This window comes from Heteronotia binoei, chromosome 19, assembly GCF_032191835.1.
Source record: "Heteronotia binoei isolate CCM8104 ecotype False Entrance Well chromosome 19, APGP_CSIRO_Hbin_v1, whole genome shotgun sequence".
NCBI classification, from domain to species: Eukaryota; Metazoa; Chordata; class Lepidosauria; order Squamata; family Gekkonidae; genus Heteronotia; species Heteronotia binoei.
The window spans coordinates 12,604,882-12,624,316 of record NC_083241.1 but is presented as its reverse complement, the minus strand read 5'-3'; the positions used below and the strand labels follow the sequence as shown (position 1 = coordinate 12,624,316).

The 19,435-nt window shown below is 47.5% G+C and overlaps 1 protein-coding gene across 1 annotated transcript in view; it reads left to right on the top strand.

Annotated features, from left to right (window-relative positions):
* The window catches only part of CERS3 (ceramide synthase 3), an 84,542-nt gene that overhangs the window by 21,556 nt on the left and 43,551 nt on the right, over nt 1-19,435 (top strand). Inside the window, exons 2-5 of the mRNA XM_060260098.1 lie at nt 4,116-4,298; nt 7,345-7,462; nt 15,330-15,448; nt 16,555-16,612. Coding sequence (XP_060116081.1) covers nt 4,117-4,298; nt 7,345-7,462; nt 15,330-15,448; nt 16,555-16,612 — 477 coding nt within the window. The 5' untranslated portion in view covers nt 4,116. The remainder of the gene's footprint in view (nt 1-4,115; nt 4,299-7,344; nt 7,463-15,329; nt 15,449-16,554; nt 16,613-19,435) is intronic.

The following is a 19,435-nucleotide window of genomic DNA, read 5'->3' as shown; positions in this document are numbered from 1 at the left end:
TTCTGTGTTTCTTGTTTGTCTGTACACCTCTATTTTTTATTGTCTTGTAAATAAACTGCATCTTTCTTATATTTTTATTGGATGGAGTTCTGGTCCTCATTACTAGTCTAATTGGGTGAATTCGCAGTAAGTAGCAGACAAAAAGGAACCATCTATTTTTGTTAATTGGAATTTTTCTCTAAATTAGAAATTCTGGACCCAGAAACGTGATGTTTTGACACCTCGCACCCTCTTCTCTTCTCTTCTCTTCTCTTCTCTTCTCTTCTCTTCTCTTCTCTTCTCTTCTCTTCTCTTCTCTTCTCTTCTCTTCTCTTCTCTTCTCTTCTCTTCTCTTCTCTTCTCCCTTTATGCTTCTATTGCCTCCTTATTTTTATTCACTGCCCCCCAATTGCATGCAAGGCTACTATATTTGACCAGTATAAAACCGCCCTGAGCCTGCCTTGGCGGGGGAGGGTGGGATATAAAAATAAATTTATTATTATTATTACTACCGCCCCCCTGGATTGTTCCAGTGCCCCCCAGGGGGCAATATTGCCCACTTTGGGGAACACTGGTCTAAAAGATGCCATTGGACTCAGATTTTGTTTCAGTACTAAATAATGTTTTTACTGGTCAAATATTCACTGTGGACATCTCATACTATTATGAGGTCAACAGGGCTTGACTCTGCAACCTTGGTCATGACTCTGACATGTGTTTGTTTTTGGGGGCAGAGTTTCCTCTTGGTTTTGGGACCCCCTACCCACTGGCATGGAGCTAGCCAAAGGGCAGATCCCCATTCCCAAAGAGCTCTGTCAACACCTGACATGCCAGCATAGTGACATCATCTGGAAGTGACATCATTGCAACAGGCATATCACGTGGGGGATGCTCTAGCATTTTGGTAAAAACTTTATGGCACCAGAGAGCTTTTTTTACCCAAATGCTAGAGAGTTCTCCACACAACATGCCGACATGATGATATCACTTCCAGGTGATGTCATTGTGCCACACTTGCTTTTCTTCCCCCACCCAGCGTCAGGTAAGACCTGGCAACCCTAAGTCATCTTCCCAAGGCACCTGAGCAGTGCTTCTGTCCTCCTGGAGAACCCTGAAATCGATATCCTGCAGGATCGATTTCAGGGTTCTCCAGGAGGAGAGAAGCACTGCTCAGGTGCCTTGCAAGTGGGACCAATTGGTTCCTACACGAGGCTGTTCAGATTCCTAAGGACAACAGCTTCAAGGCATATTGACAGGTCTTTATTTACGTGCTTGGATTGCTAGGCAAGTAGGCATCTTTTTGCAAATCCAGGTAGATATCTGAGGAAGGGCCTGGAAGGCTCACATTTAACCTGGTCAACACCCTAGGCATCTCCTCAAATCTCTCTGGTGGAAACTGTAGATAATGGGGGTGGTTGTGCACGTTGACAAATGTTGTGTTGTGTGTGTTCCTGCCTGGCTCATTGGAGCCTTTAGGCCTGAGCTTGGGGACTCAGGAACAATGGGCAGGAGGATCCAAATCCCTGCTGCTCTGCTCCAATCACGGGCCCCCTGCTGGTTTGATTGATCCAATAAGGTGCTTGCACAGGAACTTTGAAGTGTATATAGTTGAACCTGTTGGCCCAGTTAACCAGTCTTGAGTTCAGCTGTTTGTGCATTGAACCCACTATATTATAGGGGTATTCCTAAAGCATAACCTGGAAATGATGTCACTTCAGGATCAGACACCCCCCTCCCTTTGACCCCTGGTCAAATCTAGTGAGGTCTTTTTTTTTTTTTTTGCCTATCCGCATGGTTCAGAGAGCCAATTTGGTGTAGTGGTTAAGTATGCGGACTCTTATCTGGGAGAACCGGGTTTGATTCCCCACTCCTCCACTTGCACCTGCTGGAATGGCCTTGGGTCAGCCAGAGCTCTGGCAGAGGTTGTCCTTGAAAGGGCAGCTGCTGGGAGAGCCCTCTCAGCCCCACCCACCTCACAGGGTGCCTGTTGTGGGGGAGGAAGGTAAAGGAGATTGTGAGCCGCTCTGAGACTCTTCGGAGTGGAGGGCAGGATATAAATCCAATATCTTCATCTACCTCACAGGGTGTCTGTTGTGGGGGAGGAAGGGAAAGGAGATTGTGAGCCACTCTGAGACTCTTCGGAGTGGAGGGCAGGATAAAAATCCAATATCTTCATCTACCTCACAGGGTGTCTGTTGTGGGGGAAGAAGGTAAAGGAGATTGTGAGCCGCTCTGAGACTCTTCGGAGTGGAGGGCGGGATATAAATCCAATATCTTCATCTACCTCACAGGGTGTCTGTTGTGGGGGAGGAAGGGAAAGGAGATTGTGAGCCGCTCTGAGACTCTTCGGAGTGGAGGGTGGGATATAAATCCAATATCTTCATCTACCTCACAGGGAGTCTGTTGTGGGGCAGGAAGGGAAAGGAGATTGTGAGCCGCTCTGAGACTCTGATTCAGAGAGAAGGGCGGGGTATAAATCTGCAGTCGTCTTCTTCTGCTGCTGCTCGTGATCCCAAAAGCTGCAGATCTTACAGTTAGGGTTGCCAGCTTCCAGGGGAGCTGCACATTATCTGCCCCATGGCTGCAACTAGTGTCGGCTTTTTTGCGCAGCAAACAGAAACTGGTTTTTAGAGCTTTCTGTTTGCTGTGAGAAAAAGCCAATGCTAGTTACAGCCCTAGGGCACATGTGTGAAATCGGAGGGAAGCTCTGCTGAGAAGAGGAGCGTCAGAGCAGCGTGAGGCAAGTGGGAAATCGGTCACAAGGTTTATAAAGGACACAGAGGTGCTTTCTTTTCTTCTTTTGAAAAAAAGGTGCTTTCTTTGTATCTCTCTTATGGGATCCAGGGAACTGGGCAAAGAAAGCTCTGGCCCTTTCTTCCTTCCCTATGGGACCAGGAGGGGGGGAGCCTCAGCCAATAGAAGGAAGAGAGGCTTGGCTCAGTAGCTCTGCTGTGCAATTGAGAGAGCCTGGCAAAGCAAGCTCTCCATCACTCCCTTCCCCCTCCCCAAGGGAGGAGTCTTGGCCAATGGAGAAAATAGAGGTTTTTCTCTGTAGCTCCTGTGCGCCTGAGTAAGCCTGGCAAAGCAAGCTGTAATGCAGAAGGAAGCGAGAGAGAGGGAGAAGGAAGCAGACTTGCTCAAGGGCCTGATAGGACGTCTCTGAGTGCCTAATTCGGCCCCTGGGCCACATGTTTGTCATCCCTGCTTTAGCATATGACATGAAGGATTTCTACCTAAATCCCTGGAGACCCACTTCTAGTCTAACAACGGAACAACAGTCTGATTCAGTAGGCGGAACAACAGTCTGATTCAGTATCAAGCGGCGTCACATCTCCTTGTGACGTACAGGTGAAAGTGATAGCCTCACAGAAGCAGGCCTCAGATTCAGCAGAAACTCACAGGAGCGCAGCTTCTGGACCTTTCTGAGGGTTCCCCCTCTTCCTCCCCACCTACCTTGTCCATTGAAGTAGGTGCAGCTGCATAACAAACCCTGGATTAGGAGAGCGGGCAGCCAGCCAGCCACCAAGGGCTTTGCCACGCCCCCAGCAGCCCTCATTAACCCCTGGAGAAGCCTGCACCACCCTTTCTCCACTTCTTATGTGATTTTGGGCAGCGAGTGGCTTGCTGGCCTTTTGACTGGGGTGGGGGGGAGGGCAGCCCAGAAGAGCCCCAGGCGAGTGAGGCCTGCTTGGGCTGGATCTCTAGCCAGCCCAAGCAGGCCTCACTCGCCCAGGGCTCTCCTTTTTTGCATCAGGTTGCTTTTGGCTGGGGGAGGGGGGGATGTGCTAATGAGTCAAGCTAATGAGCTCCGCCACCTATTTTTCTACAAAATGACCCCTGCACAGAAATTTCAGAAAGCGTGATTCAGGGTTTGAGAGAAGGAAGGTTAATTCACAGTCTGAAGGACAAGGGCAAGGAATTGTTCGTATAACTATCACGCAGAAATGCAGTTGGGCAGATGACTCTTAGCTCTGCGGATATTGCGATGGCTGAAAATCTTTGCCTCTTCATGTGGAAATTTTACAAACAGGAGCCAGTCCAGAGTGCATTTGTTGTTTATGAGCAAACAAGTTTCTCCAGAGCTCATTTGATATCTTTCTCTCTCTCTTTTTTTCTCCTTGCCCTCCCCACTTCAGAATGACGCACATACTGAAAACCTTGAACAGCTGGTTTTGGTGGGAGAACATCTGGATGCCCATCAACTGTACGTGGGCAAACTTTGAAGACCACGATGGACTGGTCTTCCCCAAACCGCAGCACTTGTATGCCACCATCCCCTTAGCTTTTGTGATGCTGCTGCTTAGGTTCTTTGTTGAAAGGTAAGAATGCGGGAATGATTTGCTTTCTGAGTTCTGAGAATACAGGACAGGTGGGAAGACGCTAGATATCTGGGGACTTTGAGGGTGGAGCCAGGAGACTTTTTGGAAGCTAGGGTAAGTCTAGCCTCTATTAACTTTTGGTTCAAACTAGTACACAACCCAAAGGGTTTGACAGCTTTAGTCCTGCAAGATAATTTTCAATGCTCTTGGGAGAGGGCCGTCTACTCTAAACTATGGAATATGGACTTCTCTTTAGAATTTGTTTTACAAAGGGGTTATGATCAAGCAAGATCAATGATCAAACAAAGATGCTTGATATAGAGCGCCAAAGGGATAGCAATAATACTCCAAATTTCCTATCTCCAGAGAAGCTAAAATAGGTGGTTGCCCCAGCACCCTACCTCTCCATTTTGGAGGTACCTAGTCAACGGAGGGCTTTCAGCCGTGGCAAGATGGCGAGTAGGGTTGCCAAGTCCAATTCAAGAAATATCAGGAGACTTTGGGGGTGGAGCCAGGAGACATTGGAGGTGGAGCCAGGAACAAGGGTGTGACAAGCATCATTGAACTCCAAGGGAGTTCTGGCCATCACATTTAAAGGGACAGCACACCTTTTTAAATGCCTTTCTTCCAGAGGAAAGGGGCACCATCTTTTGGGGCTCATAGAATTGGACCCCCTGGTCGTTTTGAAACTTGGGGGGGGGTATTTTGGGGAGAGGCACTAGATGCTATACTGAAAATTTGGTGCCTCTACCTCAAAAAATAGCCCCCCAGAGCCCCTAATACCCGCGGATCAATTCCCCATTATTCCCTATGGGAATCGTTCTCCATAGGGAATAATAGAGTGCCCAGTAGACATTTCTCTCCCCCCCATGCTTTCTAAAGCGGGGGGAGGGCCTCCAAACCAGGGAATCCCCTGCCCCCTCCCTCTCTCACACACACAAATACTTACTGGGTCTTGTTCCTGCAGAACTTTACTTGCTCTGAAAACGAAAGCAAAACAAAGGGAGGGGCCGTTCTCCAACGAAACTGTTACTGACCCTTTCCCATGAAGCCCTCCCTGTTTCCTGCTTCCAGCTCAGCCTTAAAGGCACACATTTTAAAAACGGACCTGTTTGCAGTTTGCTAAACCTGCAGGAGCTCTAAAACTACATGGCGACTGTGGGGGCGGGGCTTCCCCCGCCGGCCAGCTGGTTGGGGGTGGGGGGAAGCCTGTAAAAATGGGGGATCCCCCGCTGGGACCTGGGGATTGGGAAGCCTAATGGCGAGCCCTCCCATCTGCAGTTGTAGATGGGAGATTTAAAAAAACTCCCATGAAGGAGAGAACCTGTCCATGTGGCACTGATAAGGTGGAATCTATAGAACATGTACTGTTTTGTTGTCGTTTCTATCAGGAAGTTCGATCTAATATAATTTCCCCTCTGCTTAATAATTACTTAGGTTGTTCCGATGCAGATATTTTAAGGGAGCTTTTGATGGGTGTGAATCCACAGATCACTATTAGCTGTGCTAAATTTTTCTCAGCAGCTTGTAGAATTCGGCGTGAAATTTTAGGTATAGATTCTAAATTTTAGAGCTATATTATAGGTTCTTATGTATGGATTTTAAATTTTAGAGATATTCCTGTTATATTTAGATCAATTTTAAATGTTAACTTAGAGATATTCCTGTTATATTTAGATCAATTTTATTCTTAAATGTTTTATTGAATAGTTTTTGCTTTTGATTTGTACTGGTCATTGGTCGAATAAATTGACTGACTGACTGACTGACTTTTGGGTGGAGCTAGAAGACATTGGGGGTGGAGCCAGGAGCAAGGTTGTGACAAGCATAAATTGAACTCCAAGGGAGCGCTGGCCATCACATTTAAAAGGACCGCACACCATTTAAATGCCTTCCTTCCATTGGAAATAATGAAGGATAGGGGCACCTTCTTTGGGGGCTCATCGGATTGGACCCCGTGGGTCACTCTTTTTGAAACATGGAGGGTGTTTTGAGGAGAGGCATTGGATGTTGTGCTGCAGATTTAGTGCCTCAAACTCAAAAAACAGCCCCCCTAGAGCCATACATACCCATGGATCAATTCTCCATTATACCCTATGGGAATTGATCTCCAAACCAGGGGGTCCCCTGCCACCACCTGGGGATTGGCAACCCTAGAAGATGCTCCCAGCTTGCTCGCAGTTATTTTCCTAAGCAGCACAATGAGACGATGATAGCAGCAGCACCAATATCTTGAGCCATTTCTCAAAAAGAGCTTCTTCTTGCTGGCCCAAAAGGTCTTTAGGAATCCTCGAGTAGCTAACTAATTTCCAGTGTACCTCTTAGGGCCAAACTTAACCTGATGCCTGCATCCAGCTGAGTTGGGGCTCCCCAGACAGCTGCGGAGAGGGTGAGGCTCAGTGACGGAGCATTTGCTCGGCAGGCAGGTTCAGCCCCACCATTTCTGGTTTAAACAGATCTGGTAGCGGGTGATGTGAAAAACCTCCCCAGACCAGAGACCCTGGAGAGCTGCTGCCAGCTTGTGTAGACCAGGGGTGGCCAAACTTGCTTAACCGAAGAGCCACATAGAATAAATATCAGATGTCTGAGAGCCACAAGGCACGAACGTCAGATGTTGGAGGGAAGGAAGGAAGGAAGGAAGGAAGGAAGGAAGGAAGGAAGGAAGGAAGGAAGGAAGGAAGGAAGGAAGGAAGGAAGGAAGGAAGGAAGGAAACAGGCTGCAAGGCCACACATTGGTGAGCAGGGCAAAACCCAACTTCTGGTCCAGATATTGGGATCATCTGAGGCTCAGAACTGGTTTTATCCCCCCAGTTTCCCATTGTGTCTCCAAGCCCTACTCCATTCTCTCCCTCCCTCCATGTAAGAGAATGGGCAACACTCACTCACATCATTGGAAAAAAATTAAGTGCTGTTGATGGAGACAGTGCATCAGCAAGTGCAAAACCAGTCCTGGTTAATTCAGCATCTGAGAATCCTCAGTTCCTGCTTCTAGAAGTGTTTGCATCTTCCCCCAACAGATTTTCCTCCTTTCTGTTTTTTTCCCCAGATTTATTGCTGTACCTCTGGCAGATGCTTTGGGCATCAAGCAAGTGAAACGGGTCAAGCCCCAGCCCAACCCCACGCTTGAGGAATATTTCAAGGAGTGCACAAAAAAGCCATCCCAGGTATACAGTCTGGGGGGAGGCATGGATCGGGGTAGACAGGGCTTTTTTTTGTAGCAGGAGCTCCTTTGCATATTAGGCCACACACCCCTGATGTAGCCAATCCTCTTGGAGCTTACAGTAGGCTCTGTACTAAGAGTCCTGTAAGCTCTGTAACACTCTATTTAGCTTTTGACAAAACATATCCATTGGTTGAACATCTGAATTGCATGCAGAAGGTCCCAGGGTCACTCTCCAACAGGGGTGGCCAAACTTCCTCAACATAAGAGCCACATAGAATAAACATAAAATGTTTAAGAGCTGCAAGGCATGAACGTCAGATGTTTGACAGCGGGCAGAGGCAAATAGATGGGGAGGGAGGGAGAGGTAGAAAGAAAGAAACTTTAACTTTAAATGCATTCTCCAAGCCGCTGGCTGGCTTGGCTAGGAGAAATGATCTAAAGAGACACATGGCTTCTCCAAGCCAGCCAGCAGGGTGGTGGGCGTTTTTGTTGGGGTTTAGAGATACTTTAGCAGAGTTGTGTGGAGAGAACCACAAATAAACAAGCCAGGCACATGTTTTAGCTTAAGAATAAAGTAGTTTACTTTTACTATGAGGAAAGGGTAGACTGGGATTACTAGAAAACAAAAGAAGGATTCATTATCCTACCTAGTCTCTAGACTACATCTCGACTCTCTGGAGTCCAAACTCTAACTGCATGGAGATCTGAGGGCTTTACACAAAGGGTAATAAAAACTGACCAAATGGTTTCCCCCAGACCACCTCCCAAATATATGGGTTAGCCTATTAGGGCTTTGCTTCAATGGTGACTATACATATTGACACCCAGCCTTGGCGGGAAGTACGTGCACACATCCTCATTGGCTATACCTCTCACTGGCTAAACGTCAGCATGCATATACATTCATTTAATTCACTCATGACAACAGGAAGTGAAATTGCAATAGAAACCCAACAGTTTTGAGTGCCACACAATATGTGTGGAGGAGCCACATGTGGCTCCCGAGCAGCAGTTTGGCCACCCCTGATCTCCAGCATCAAGGACCAAGCAGTATGTGATATAACTCAAGAAAAGGCAGCTTCATGCGTGTTCACCATTAGGGGAGGAACAGTGGCCCAGCGGAGAAGCATCTCTAGTTGCCTCAAGCCCTGGAATTTCCTGTTAGAGCATCTGGCCATAGGTGAGAAGCAATAAATCCTGACCGATGCTTTCGGGCTGTGGCGTTGGAGAAGACTCTTGAGAGTCCCTTGGACTGCAAGAAGATCAAATCAGTCAGTCCTAAGGGAAATCAACCCAGACTGTTCCCTGGAAGGTCAGATGCTGAAGCTGAAGCTCAAATACTTTGGCCACCAAATGAGAAGGGAGCACTCCCTGGAGAAGATCCCGATGCTGGGAAAGACAGAAGGCAAAAGAAGAAGGGGACGGCAAAAGATGAGATGGCTGGACAGCGTTACTGATGTAACTAACATGAATTTGAGTGGACTTCGGAGGATGGTGGAAGACAGGAGGGCCTGGCGTGACTTGGTCCATGGGGTCACAAAGTGTCGGACTCGACCGTGCGACTGAACAACAACAAACCTTCCTGAAATAACCAAGGATGCTGTGAAGTTACAGTACTGAGTCTTCTATGCATGTTTCTACATAAACTTCTTATAAATCTGTTGGGGAGATTCATGGGAACAACCCCGCCCCCCCCAGCAATTCCAACAACTAAGGAAAAGTTAACTATGGCACTGGACAGTGCAGATATGAATAAATTAAGTAACAGGTTTTGCAGAAGAAATGAATTTAATTTGGAGAAAGTTCAAGTTGGAGAAAGACGGACTGCATTTAATTTAAACTAAGGAAGCAAAGTGACGCTCCCCTAAGCCCCCTGATTTCCAAGCAAAAGATCTTCCAGGAAACTCAAAGGCATTTATATACTCAGCAGGGGTTAGCCAATCATCTTCTTTCAGGGTGGAGCCAAGTAATACGGAACCGGTAGGAGGCTTCCAGATTCAAGGTCTCTGCTTAAAGTCCAGGTAGCCCATACCAAAGACTAGAAGGTATCTGAGCATGCTCAGAAAATGATTGCTTAAATAGGGACAGTAAAGAAAAGTGCTTCTAGAGCTATATTGTTCTTAGTCATCATGGCAAAAGAAAATAATTAATTACCACCTTCTGTAACACGTTAGTTAATTGTGAAAATGTATTGTCATGCATGTAAAAAGTCTAGTGCTGGAAACTGGAATATGAGGCAAGATCCTTTCCTTCTAAAATGATAAATGCAATGAGAATTAGATGGCACAGAATGGTAAGCTGCAGTACTTCAGTACTCTGCTCACGACCTGAGTTCGATCCCAGCGGAAGCTGGGTTCAGGTAGCCAGCTCAAGGTCGACTCAGCCTTCCATCCTTCCGAGGTCGGTCAAAGGAGTACCCAGCTTGCTGGGAGGAAAGTGTAGATGACTGGGGAAGGCAATGGCAAACCACCCTGTAAAAAGTCTGCCATGAAAACATTGTGATGCGATGTCACCCTAGAGTCGGAAACGACTGGTGCTTGCACAGGGGACTACCTTTCCTTTTTTATGTTAGATTAGGAAGCCAGCTCAAGGTCGACTCAGGGTGTTTTCGCACTTACGTTTTACTGGCGCGACGACCCTCCTCACGCCGGCGGATCTGCAGTGATTTCGCACTAGAAGCGCCAGCGCAGCCCAAAGAGCCGGCTACTTCCGTCGCTAAGCCAGCGCAAACGTTTTCCAGCTTCTTGCCGGTTTCCGTTTGCGCTGGCTTAGCGACGGAAGTAGCCGGCGCAATGGGCTGCGCCGGCGCTTCTAGTGCGAAATCACTGCAGATCCGCCGGCGTGAGGAGGATGGTCGCGCCAGTAAAAGGTAAGTGCGAAAACACCCTCAGCCTTCCATCCTTCCGAGGTCGGTCAAAGGAGTACCTTTGATGCTGTGCAATGGAACAGAATAATAATAATAATAATAACAACAGTTTTGCGGTTACATATTAAGTTAACAAGGTGCATTTTGAATAATTAATCGCTATTACAAAATTTGTGAGTATGCTGAAGGGCATTATTAAAAAGAAACATGACACGTCACATGATGTAGCTTTGTGGCTTCTCACCTTTGACACGCAACGTCGCACCTTTCTAAGATGAATCAGTCCACAGTCAAGAGTCACTCCCCCATCCCTTACTTAACATCACACCTTTTAGTCACCAGCTTAAGAAATATTTATCACTAGCTGATTCCAAATTCATGCCAGGTGAGAGACCAGAATTCTCACTCCTCAAGTATGTGGCAACGCATTTGCGGGAATTTCACCTTGTCATATGCTGAGTCGCAAGGGTAACTATCAGTGCCGGATTAAACCCTGTGGAGGCCCCTAGGCAGTAGAAATCTTGGTGGCCCCCTCACAAATTATCTCAGAGTCTGAGCACCCACCAAACTGCCTACGGCCCCCACTGCAGGCACCTTCTCAAAAGCCCCTCTGACAAAGCTGCAGGGGAGAGGCAGAGAGAGGCAAACTTGGCGACCATGCCAGCAGCAGCCACACCAGGCAAGTCAGGCAAAAAGCAGCTCAGTTGCTGGCTGCGTGTGCAGGCTGGAAGGGCTGCAAGCAGGAGGGAAACCGGGGGAGGGGGGAGCTGGCCTGGAACCCCTAAAGACATGGGGGCCCATAGGCCACTGCCTACCTTGCCTAATTGTTAATCCGGCTCTGGTAACTATGAAGCAATCTTGGCTATTGGTCCCTGGTCCTAAGGCTGAGAACGAGCACTCGTTCCGCCCGGACATGGCATAGAAAAAGTGGGGAAAAAAGAGGCAGAAGTGAGCGTTGGGAGTAAACCATTTGTTTGAGTGACATTCAGAGCAAGAGTTAACCAAGTTAACACCCTTCTAACCCCATTGACTTTCTTGGGCTTAGCAGGGTGTAACCATGTTCTAAAAGATGAGGTGATGGCTCTAAAGGCTCCATTCTCCCTCACTGCAGCCTTCTATTGAGAAGCCAAGTTAGATCAATGGGGGGAAGGTGCTCTTATTTATTTAGAATCATAGAGTTGGAAAATGTGCGAAAAGTATGTGTGAAAAGGATCTAGGGGTCTTAGTGGATCATATGCTGAACATGAGCCAACAGTGTGATGGGGTGGTTAAAAAGGCAAATGCAGTTTTGGGCTGCATCAACAGAAGTCTAGTGTCCACATCACGTGATGTGATGGTATCGCTTTACTCTGCTCTGGTAAGACCTCACCTGGAGTATTGTGTTCAGTTTTGGGCACCACATTTTAAGAAGGATATAGACAAGCTGGAACGGGTCCAGAGGAGGGTGATGAAGAAGGTGAGGGGTCTGGAGACCAACTCCTATGGGAAAGGCTGAAGGAGCTGGGGATGTTTAACCTGGAGAGGAAGCAGCTGAGAGGTGATATGATCACCATCTTCAAGTACTTGAAGGGCTGTCATATAGAGGATAGGGTAATATTGTTTTCTATGGCCCCAGAAGGTAGGACCAGAACCAGTGGGTTGAAATTAAATCAAAAGAGTTTCTGGATCAACATTAGGAAGAACTTTCTGACAGTTAGAGTGATTCCTCAGTGGAACAGGCTTCCTTGGGAGGTGGTGGACTCTCCTTCCTTGGAGGTTTTTAAACAGAGGCTAGATGGCCATCTGACAGCAATGAAGATCCTGTGAATTTAGGGGGAGGTGTTTGTGAGTTTCCTGCATTGTGCAGGGGGTTGGACTAGATGACCCTGGAGGTCCCTTCCAACTCGATGATTCTATGACTCATAGGGTCATCTAGTCCTACCCTCTGCACAATGCAGGAAACTCACAAACACCTCCCCCTAAATGCAAAAGATCAGCATTGCTGTCAGATGGCCATATAGCATCTGTTTAAAAACCTTTAAGGAAGGAGAGCCCACCTCCTTCCTTTCTCCCCAGAGCAGCTTACATTGCTCTGCTGCCCTCCATTTTATCCTCACAACAACCCCATGAGGGAGGCTAGGCTGAGAGCATGTGACCAGCCCAAGGTCACCCAGAAAACTTCCGTGGCAGGGTGGGGATTTGAACCTGGATCTCCCACCTGCTAGTCCAATGCTCTAAGTCGCTAGACTGCACCTGCTCTTCACTGCACCTTTCCATTTGGTGTCGTGGTTGAGAGAGGTGGAATCTAATCTGGAGAACGGGGTTTGATTCCCCACTTCTCCACATGCGGCCACCTGGGTGACCTTGAGCCAGTCACAAGTTCTCTCAGAGCTCTCTCAGGCCCACCTATCTCACAGGGCATCTGTTGTTGGGAGAGGAAGGGAAGGAGATTGCAAGCTGCTCCTTGTATAAGAACATAAGAGAAAGCATGTTGGATCAGGCCAATGGCCCATCCAGTCTGATCCAGTGTCACATAGTGGCAAATCAAAAGTGCCATCAGGAGGTCCATCAGAGGGGCCAGGACACTAGAAGCCCTACCACAGTTGCCCCTCCCAAGCAAAAATGTAGGAAAAGGGAATGTGGGAAGGAGTTTTGAGGAAGAATCAGCGTGACCTAGCGGTAATAGTCACAGTTTTTAGGGTTGCCAGGTCTGGGTTGGAAAATACCTGGAGACTTTGGGGGTGGAGCTGGGAGAGGGCGGGGTTTGGAGAGGGGAGGGGCCTCAGCAGGGTCCAATGCCATAGAGTCCACTCTCCAAAGCGGCCATTTTCTCCAGGGGAGCTATTCTCTGCCAGCTGGAGATCGGTTGTAAAAGCAGGAGATCTCCAGGCCTCACCTGGAGTCTTGTGTAACCAAAATAGAGAATCTCGGCAAGAAAAGCAGGGGAAAACAGAGCAAAGGGCTACCGTGATATTCAACCTCCAAAAAATTCAAACTTGTCCTATTGTCCCTGTTTCGTGTTAGCTTCTTCAAACTTCTCATAAATAATTTCACATACTGGGTAAAAACGCCACCAATTTCCGACAAAGAGTAACATTTCAATTGAAATATTGGGGCCTGCATATTTTTGGGACCGCCTCTCCGTATATGAGCCCCCACCCCTGGGCTTTGAGATCATCTACGCAACATCTTCTTATGATCCCTGGTCCTAAGGATGCCCGGTAACAGCAAATTAGAGCATGCGTGGATCCATGTTGTAAAGAGTAGAGCTGTGGCTCCGTGTAACGTCAGGAGAAAGAGGCTGAGGAAGAAATATTGAAACCGTGAGGATTCCTTTTAAAAGCGGTTCCTTATTCTCTCTGCACCATCACGAGTGGAACACTAAGAATTTAAAGGCTTGGCATCAACGAGAGCCAGGGCCTTTTCAATCCGGGCCCCTATCTGGTGGAATGAGCTTCTGTTGGAGATCCAGGCCCTGCGGGACTTACCTGAGTTCCACAAGGCCTGTAAGACAGAGCTCTTCCACCAGGCTTTTAATTTACCAGGCGTCCTCTGCTCTGAAACCTTCCCCCAGCACTTTACTGTCCTCGTGCTTGAGTTGGTCAGGGTCTGAGTGGTATCAATGACCTGAAGCTGCTCTAAGTGGTGTTAACCAGCTGAAGTCGTACCAACCGCCAAACTGTGGCTTCTGGCTGTATTACCATTGGAGTTATGATCCTCTGTTTTATGTATTACGTTTATGAAATTTTAAATCTGTTGTGTTTTCAATTGGATATGTTTTATTTATTGTTATTGCAATGTTTTAATGTTGCAAGCCGCTCTGAGCCCGCCTAGCAAGGGTATAAGTCGCAAATTAAATGATGATGATGATATTGGATTTATATCCCGCCCTCCACTCCGAAGAGTTTCAGAGCGGCTCACAATCTCCTTTACCTTCCCCCCCCACAACAGACACCCTGTGAGGTAGATGAAGATATTGGATTTATATCCCGCCCTCCACTCCAGAGAGTCTCAGAGCGGCTCACAATCTCCTTTCCCTTCCTCCCACACCCCCACAACAGAAACCCTGTGAGGTAGATGAAGATATTGGATTTATATCCCGCCCTCCACTCCAAAGAGTCTCAGAGTGGCTCACAATCTCCTTTACCTTCCTCCCCCACAACAGACACCCTGTGAGGTAGATGAAGATATTGGATTTATATCCCGCCCTCCACTCCGAAGAGTCTCAGAGTGGCTCACAATCTCCTTTACCTCCCCGCCCCCACAACAGGCACCCTGTGAGGTGGGTGGGGCTGAGAGGGCTCTCACAGCAGCTGCCTTTTCAAGGACAACCTCTGCCAGAGCTATGGCTGACCCAAGGCCATTCCAGTAGGTGCAAGTGGAGGAGTGGGGAATCGAACCCGGTTCTCCCAGATAAGAGAGCTCTGGCTGACCCAAGGCCATTCCAGCAGCTGCAAGTGGAGGAGTGGGGAATCAAACCTGGTTCTCCCAGATAAGAGAGCTCTGGCTGACCCAAGGCCATTCCAGCAGCTGCAAGTGGAGGAGTGGGGAATCGAACCCAGTTCTCCCAGATAAGAGTCCGCACACTTAACCACTGCACCAAACTGGCTCTCACGAGGACAGCTCTGCCAGAGCTATGGCTGACCCAAGGCCATTCCAGCAGGTGCAAGTGGAGGAGTGGGGAATCGAACCCGGTTCTCCCAGATAAGAGTCCACACACTTAACCACTACACCAAACTGAAAAAAACAAACGTTCCTTGGATGACTTAAAAGACTGATTGATTTCACTGTTTTGAAAAACAAATATATTTTAAGATGTTTGTATAATTTTGCATTGTTCGTTTGAATTTTGTGGAGGTTGAATATCACGGTAGCCTTTTGCTCTGTTTCCCCCTGCCCGCCTGGAGGCTAGCCGCCCTAACTTTGAATGGAATTGGGTGTTTTTCAGTTTGTCTCACTTGATCAGCATCCTGGGTCACTGATTCTCTCCCCACCCTCTTCCCCGCCCCCCCCCTCCCCACAGGCAGAGATGCGTAGATTAGCCAAAAAGTGCAATTGGACTGTGCACCTGGTGGAAAAATGGTTTCGACGACGGCGAAATATGGAGATCCCCACCGTGCTTAAGAAGCTGCAAGAAGCCTGGTAAGAGTGAGCGGCAGCTCATGGGCAGAGCATCTTCCTTGCCCGCTGAAGGTCGCAGGTTCTATCCCTGGTGCCTCTGGCAGAAAGGATCCGGTACGGAGTGATGTGAAAGCCCTCCCCCTGAGACAACTGCTCCTCAGCAAAGTAAACAACACTGCCAGTAGGGTCGCCAAGTCCAATTCAAGAAATATCTGGGGACTTTGGGGTTGGAGCCAGGAGGCTTTGGGGGTGGAGCCAGGAGCAAGGGTGTGACAAGCGTGATTGAACTCCAAGGGGAGTTCTAGCCATCACGTTGAAAGGGACGGCACACCTTTTCAATACCTTTCCTTCGCCAGAAATAATGAAGGATAGGGGCACCTTCAATGGGGCTCATAGAATTGGGCCCCCTGGTCCAATCCTTGTGAAACTTGGACGGTGTTTTGAAGAGAGGCACTGGATGCTATGCTGAATATTTGGTGCCTCTTCCTCAGAAAACAGCTACCCGCCAAGCCCCAGATATCCATGGATCAATTCTCCATTATACCCTTTGGGAATTGGTCTCCACAGGGTATAACGGAGTGCCCAGCAGACATTTCCCTCCCCCGCTACTTTCTAATAACCCAGCAACAGGTGGAGGGCCTCCAAACCGAGGGATCCCCTGTCCCCAACTGGAGACTGGCAACCTTGTATTGAACTGTGGTTAGGTTTGCAAACTGTGCTAAGCTTACTGTGGATCACAAAAGTGCTGGTTATCATTGAACTATGGTTATGCTTTGAAAATGAAAGTGGGGGGTGAATTCATGGTTGTGGGGAAAAGTGAAGGAAAGAGGAAGAGACTGGATGGACCCACTGGGTCTCCTAACCATGGTTAGGGTATTATCTGTATTGCACTTCTGTGTCATGTGTGCAGGGGTGGAATTCTAGCAGGAGCTCCTTTGCATATTAGGCCACACCCCCTGATGTAGCCAATCCTCCAAGAGCTTAAAAGGCTCTTTTTTTGTAAGCTCTTGGAGGACTGGCTACATCAGAGGTGTGTGACCTAATATGCAAAGGAGCTCCTGCTAGAATTCCACCCCTGCATGTGAGTTAATGATTTCTTTGTCCTCCCTCCCTTTTTCTTTCTGCAGCTGGCGATTTGTGTTCTATTTCTTATCGACTATTGGTGGATTTATAGTACTCTATGATGTAAGTGAAACGGAGGAGAGGGGGACCAACAAGCTTTTTGTCCTGCTGTAAAAGAAAGCTTAATCTCTCAGTGGCCTGGCTGTTTGTTGGGCTGTGTAGTTTATGCATTTTCTTCATGTGAGACCCAAAGCAGCTTACTCTGTCCTCCCGTCTTCTGTTTTATTCTCGCATCGACCCTGCGAGGTGGGTGAGGTTGAGCGTGTATGACTGGGCCCAAGTTCACCTGGTGGGCTTCTGTGGCAGAGCGGGGATTTGAACCTGGGTCTCCCTGATTCTAGTCCAACCCTCTAAACTAGGGGTGGGCATACTTGCTTAGCACAAGAGCCACATAAAATAAATGTCAGATGTTTGAGAGCCACAAGATACGAACATCAAATGTTTGAGAGCTGCAAGATGGAGGGAGGGAGATAGATAGATAGATGATAGATGGATGGATAGATGGAAGATGATAGATGGATAGATGGATAGATGGAAGATGATAGATGGATAGATGATAGATGGATGGATGGATAGATAGATAGATAGATAGATAGATAGATAGATAGATAGATAGATAGATAGATAGATAGATAGATAGATAGATAGATAGATGGATGGATGGATGGATGGATGAGAAGTGGAAAGAAAGCAACTTTAAATGCATTCTCCAAGCTGCCAGCTGACTTGGAGAAGTGATTTAAGGAGACAAATGCCTTCTCCAAGCTGGCCAACAGGGCAGTGGGGGCTTCAAGAGCCACACAATATGTGTGAAAGAGCCAGCTTGGTCACCCCTGCTGTAAACCATGACACCACACTGGCTCTCAATTATCACTGCCATTATTACTCTGAATAGAGATATCTTTGTGGGAGGAGATTTATAAGGATTTTGAATGAAAAGGAGGTCCAGGCCTGGAAAACTCTGACTGTGCAACAAGTCAAAATTTGCACCTCTTTTCCTACCGATGGAAGAACTTGGTACACTTCCCGAATGGATTGGCTAATACCTGCTTATCTCCTTAGAGTAGTTAGCATCTTTGATACTGCTTTAGGGTGTTTAATGTGTTTTGCTCGCAGTCATCTCAATAACTGCTCAAGGGAGGCCATTGTGACTCTGCCCAGCGGGGCCAAGAGAGAATGGCTGTGTACAGACGGCCAGCTTGGAGCAGCAGCCTCCCATCCCAGAAGTTTCTCTGTTTTAAAGTTTTATTAAGTTTCATACAAACAGAAATAAGGGGCAAAGAGAAAAGATGGGTATAGAAAACAAACAATATCTAGATAATCAGAAAAATAGTCCATTCTGCACGACAATGTATCATTCATCATACAAAAGGCCATAACATATTTTCAACATAAAAATCTCAATGTTCATTGTTATATAGGAATCATTTATGTTTGCTTAAACTTTCCTAATTTGGATCATGGTATCAAAATACATATATAGCCCCTTGGCGCAGAGTAGTAAAGCTGCAGTACTGCAGTGGAGCCCTCTGCTCACGACCTGAGTTTGATCCCAACGGAAGCTGGTTCAGGTAGCTGGCTCCAGGTTGACTCAGCCTTCCATCCTTCTGAGGTCGGTAAAATGAGTATCCAGCTTGCTGGGGGGAAAGTGCAGATGACTGGAGAAGGCAATGGCAAACCACCCCATAAAAAGTCTGCCGTGAAAACGTGAAAGCAACGTCACCCCAGAGTCGAAAACGACTGGTGCTTGCACAGGGGACTACCTTTACCTTTTCATCAAAATACAAGCAATGATGAATAGTAAAGATGGGTTAAAAAATAGCTAGATTTCACATCAGCCACTCTTAGTCAGAAAGTTAGCTAAGAGTGTCAAACCAAACATATAATGGCTCCTCCCATCCCAGAAGTAAGCTGGTGGAAAGAGAAGCACCCCAGGACAGGTAGACAATGTGCAACTCGGCACTGGAATGGGGACAGGTTGCACATCATGTGCTTGACCGCTGCTTACTCCATGCTCCCTGGCCATTCAGACAGCCAGGAAAGGCGCCCCGGAAGCACCTGACTGATTTGCCACCAGTTGTCAACGCTAAGACTGTCTTCAATAATAGGCACTCTCCATTCTTCTAGGATAAGTGTTTATTTGAATAACAGGACTGTAGACACTCACAGGTGGGTGTCTGAGCTAAAATACAGCTGAGGGGTGCACAGATTATATACATTTGTTGTGACCGTTAGGGCCACTCCTGAATTTAAGCAAAAAAAGCCCTCAAGTGAAATAATTAGTTCAATCAAAAAGTTAAGACAGTTACAGACACCGTGAGGTAACAGGAACCTTGAAGGTCAGTCAGAGCTGGGAATGCTGACCGTTAGGGTCACTCCAGAATTCAACCAAAAAAAACCCTCACTTAGTGAAACAATTAGTTCACACAAAACATTGAGACAGTTACAGACACCATGAGGTAACAGGAACCTTGAAAGTCAGTCAGAGCTGGGAATGCTGACTGTTAGGGTCACTCCAGAATTCAACCCAAAAAACCTCCTCGCTTAGTGAAACAATTAGTTCACACAAAACATTGAGGCAGTTACGGACACCGTGAGGTAACAGGAACTTTGAAGATTAGTCAGAGCTGGGAATGCTGACCTCCTTGGGGCGCATCTTTCAGTTTTGTTTCTCTCAGACAGAGCAAACAAGCATGTAAATACCAGATGGCAAGGGATCTTGACACCAGTTTGCTACCACTTCATATGTGGCAGCTTTTTGAGGTGGCAGAACGATGGGTAAGAATGGGGTGAGAGCGGGAGTCGGGCAGGATCCAGATGTGCACACTTGAACACACTTTTTGGGTCCAGTCATCCCTGAGGAGGCTTATGCTGGCCGCCTGGACC